This window comes from Eurypyga helias, unplaced genomic scaffold (genome assembly GCF_000690775.1).
Source record: "Eurypyga helias isolate BGI_N326 unplaced genomic scaffold, ASM69077v1 scaffold24662, whole genome shotgun sequence".
Classification (NCBI taxonomy): Eukaryota; Metazoa; Chordata; class Aves; order Eurypygiformes; family Eurypygidae; genus Eurypyga; species Eurypyga helias.
Window position 1 is genome coordinate 4,119 of NW_010238209.1, and position 2,291 is coordinate 6,409.

General features: G+C 62.1%; 1 protein-coding gene across 1 annotated transcript in view; it reads left to right on the forward strand.

Annotated features, from left to right (window-relative positions):
* The window catches only part of INPPL1 (inositol polyphosphate phosphatase-like 1), a gene marked incomplete at both ends in the record, with an annotated part of 10,142 nt that overhangs the window by 3,811 nt on the left and 4,040 nt on the right, over window positions 1-2,291 (forward strand). Inside the window, 7 exon segments of the mRNA XM_010147786.1 lie at window positions 121-279; window positions 282-432; window positions 625-731; window positions 916-1,018; window positions 1,441-1,637; window positions 1,970-2,087; window positions 2,197-2,291. Coding sequence (XP_010146088.1) covers window positions 121-279; window positions 282-432; window positions 625-731; window positions 916-1,018; window positions 1,441-1,637; window positions 1,970-2,087; window positions 2,197-2,291 — 930 coding nt within the window.

Here is a 2,291-nt window from a genome sequence, read left to right on the forward strand (position 1 = left end):
ACCCCTCGAGCAAAGCAAGCTGGTGGCAGCGGCACAGCCCCAGGATGCCCCTTGGGCAGGATGGGCTGGCACAGGGTGCCCAGGTCTCCCAGTTAGCCCAGTCGCCCATCTCTCTGGCAGGTGCTGAAGTCGCTGCAGGAGACAGTGTCGAGGCACAACCTGGCACTGCCCAGCGTGGCAGCGGCCCCCCCGCAGACAGCCAAGCCCCTGGCCGTGCAGAGATTTGAGGTGAGGGCGGGGGGCATGGTGGGTCCCTGGCATCGCTGCTCAGGCAGGGCAGGAGCGGGTCCAACCCAGGACCTGTGTCCTGTCTGCAGGTGAAGGTGGGCAGGTCGCAGCGGGCAGCCCTGACCGTGGATGTGGAGTCAGGCACAGTGGCCATCAGCAAGAGGGGCAGCGGGTCCCCAGAGGAAACCATCCCGCAGGACAAAAGTAAGGGGCTGCTGATCCCCTGCGGCTGCTGAAGGGGTGCTGTGGGGCCAGGGGATTCCCTGGCACAGGTCTGATGCAAGGGTGATGGGCTGCAGTCCCAGTCACACCCTGAGCCCCCATCCCACGCTGCCTGCTGGCTCCTGTGGTGGGAGGTGGGTACCACCATTGCCCCCCTCATGCCCCCACATTCAGTCCTGCAGCTGATCAAGTACCAGAGTGAGCAGAGCAAGGTGAGGCTGGTGTACAACCGGGAGCCTCAGAGGAGCCAGAGCAGAGACTTCGTCTTCTCCAGCGCGCGGGTAAGCGGCACCGGCCGTGCTCACTGGCTGTCCTGGGGAAATACTGATTCGTTATGTAAGGATGCAGCAAATAGTGGTCCCAGCATTCAGACCACCCCTGTGAGCCAGCTCCTGGGGGTGATATACCCCCAGCCCAGCTGCCAGCACCCTTTGGGCTCCCTAAAGCACCCGTATTGTCCCGTAGAAGCGAGAGGCCTTTTGCCAGCTGCTGCAGCTGATGAAGATCCAGCACTCCAACCTGGATGAGCCTGATCTCATCTCGGTGTATGTTGGGACATGGAACATGGGTAAGGGGCCACGATAAGGTCATGTTGTGCTGGGACGCTGTCATGGCTTGTTGTGAGCCTGGGTGGGTTTTGGGAGGTGAGGAAGCTGCCCCAAAAAAACTGAGGTCCAAGCTGGTCCTCGGTGGGAGCAGGAGGCTGGAGAAGACCCCAGCCAGGCCACTTTCAGGTTTGTCTGTCTCATCATGATCCACTTGCCTGGTGGCTGTAGGGGAAATGGAGGAGCTGGGGTACTGGGCAGGTTTTGGGTGGTCCAATAAATCCCAACACCGTCCTGGGATGCACACGATGGACCATGGGGCTGGCATGATGCTTCCCATCCCCACAGCTCCTGGAGATGTGCAGGTTCTGGGGGTGGAGAGGGGCTCAAGGAGGGTGGAATTGGCCCTGTGCTGTCCCAGTGACATGCTGTCCCCTGCTCACAGGCAGCACGCCACCACCCCGCTCCCTCGCCTCCTGGCTGACCTCGAGGGGCTTGGGGCGCACGCAGGATGAGACCACTGCCTGCATCCCTCATGACATCTACGTTGTCGGCACCCAGGAGAATTCCCTGGGTGACCGCGAGTGGGTCGAGTTCCTCCGCGCATCTCTGAAGACCCTGATGGCCATTGACTACCGCGTGGTAACGGCGGGGTGCAGTCTGGACCCCTCTGGCTGTGCCTGTGGGGGCACCCGGTGCTGAGTAGGCTAAAGTCATCCCCTGACAGTCTCAGGAGCTGGCTTCCAACAGCTATCACCCCAGGGCTCTTACCCCCAGACCCAGGGTCCTCTCCCACCCCAAGTGCACCCAGGGAACCTCCTAGACCCGGTCAACCTCATGCAGGGAATTCCCTCCCCTGGAGCCACCTTTCAGGGATGGGTTGGCTCTCCTTGCTGCTTCTCCATCCCCACCGTGCTCAGCTGTGGGGTGATGTGGGGGGGAACAGGGCAGCTCACCTTCTGCCCCCCCTCCAGGTCGCCCTGCAATGCCTCTGGAGCATCAAGATCGTGGTGCTGGTGAAGCCCGAGCATGAGCGGCGCATCAGCCATGTCCACACCTCCAGCGTGAAAACCGGGATTGCCAACACGCTGGGTAGGGATGGGGATAGGGTGGGGGGAGGCCCCAGAGTGAGGGGGCAGCCAGGGGCCATGCCAGGGCCTCAGTTCTCCCCCAGAACTCAGTGCCTGGTACATCCCTGCAGGGAACAAAGGAGCTGTGGGTGTCTCCTTCCTCTTCAACGGGACCTCCTTTGGCTTTGTCAACTGCCACTTGGCCTCCGGCAGCGAGAAGATCCAC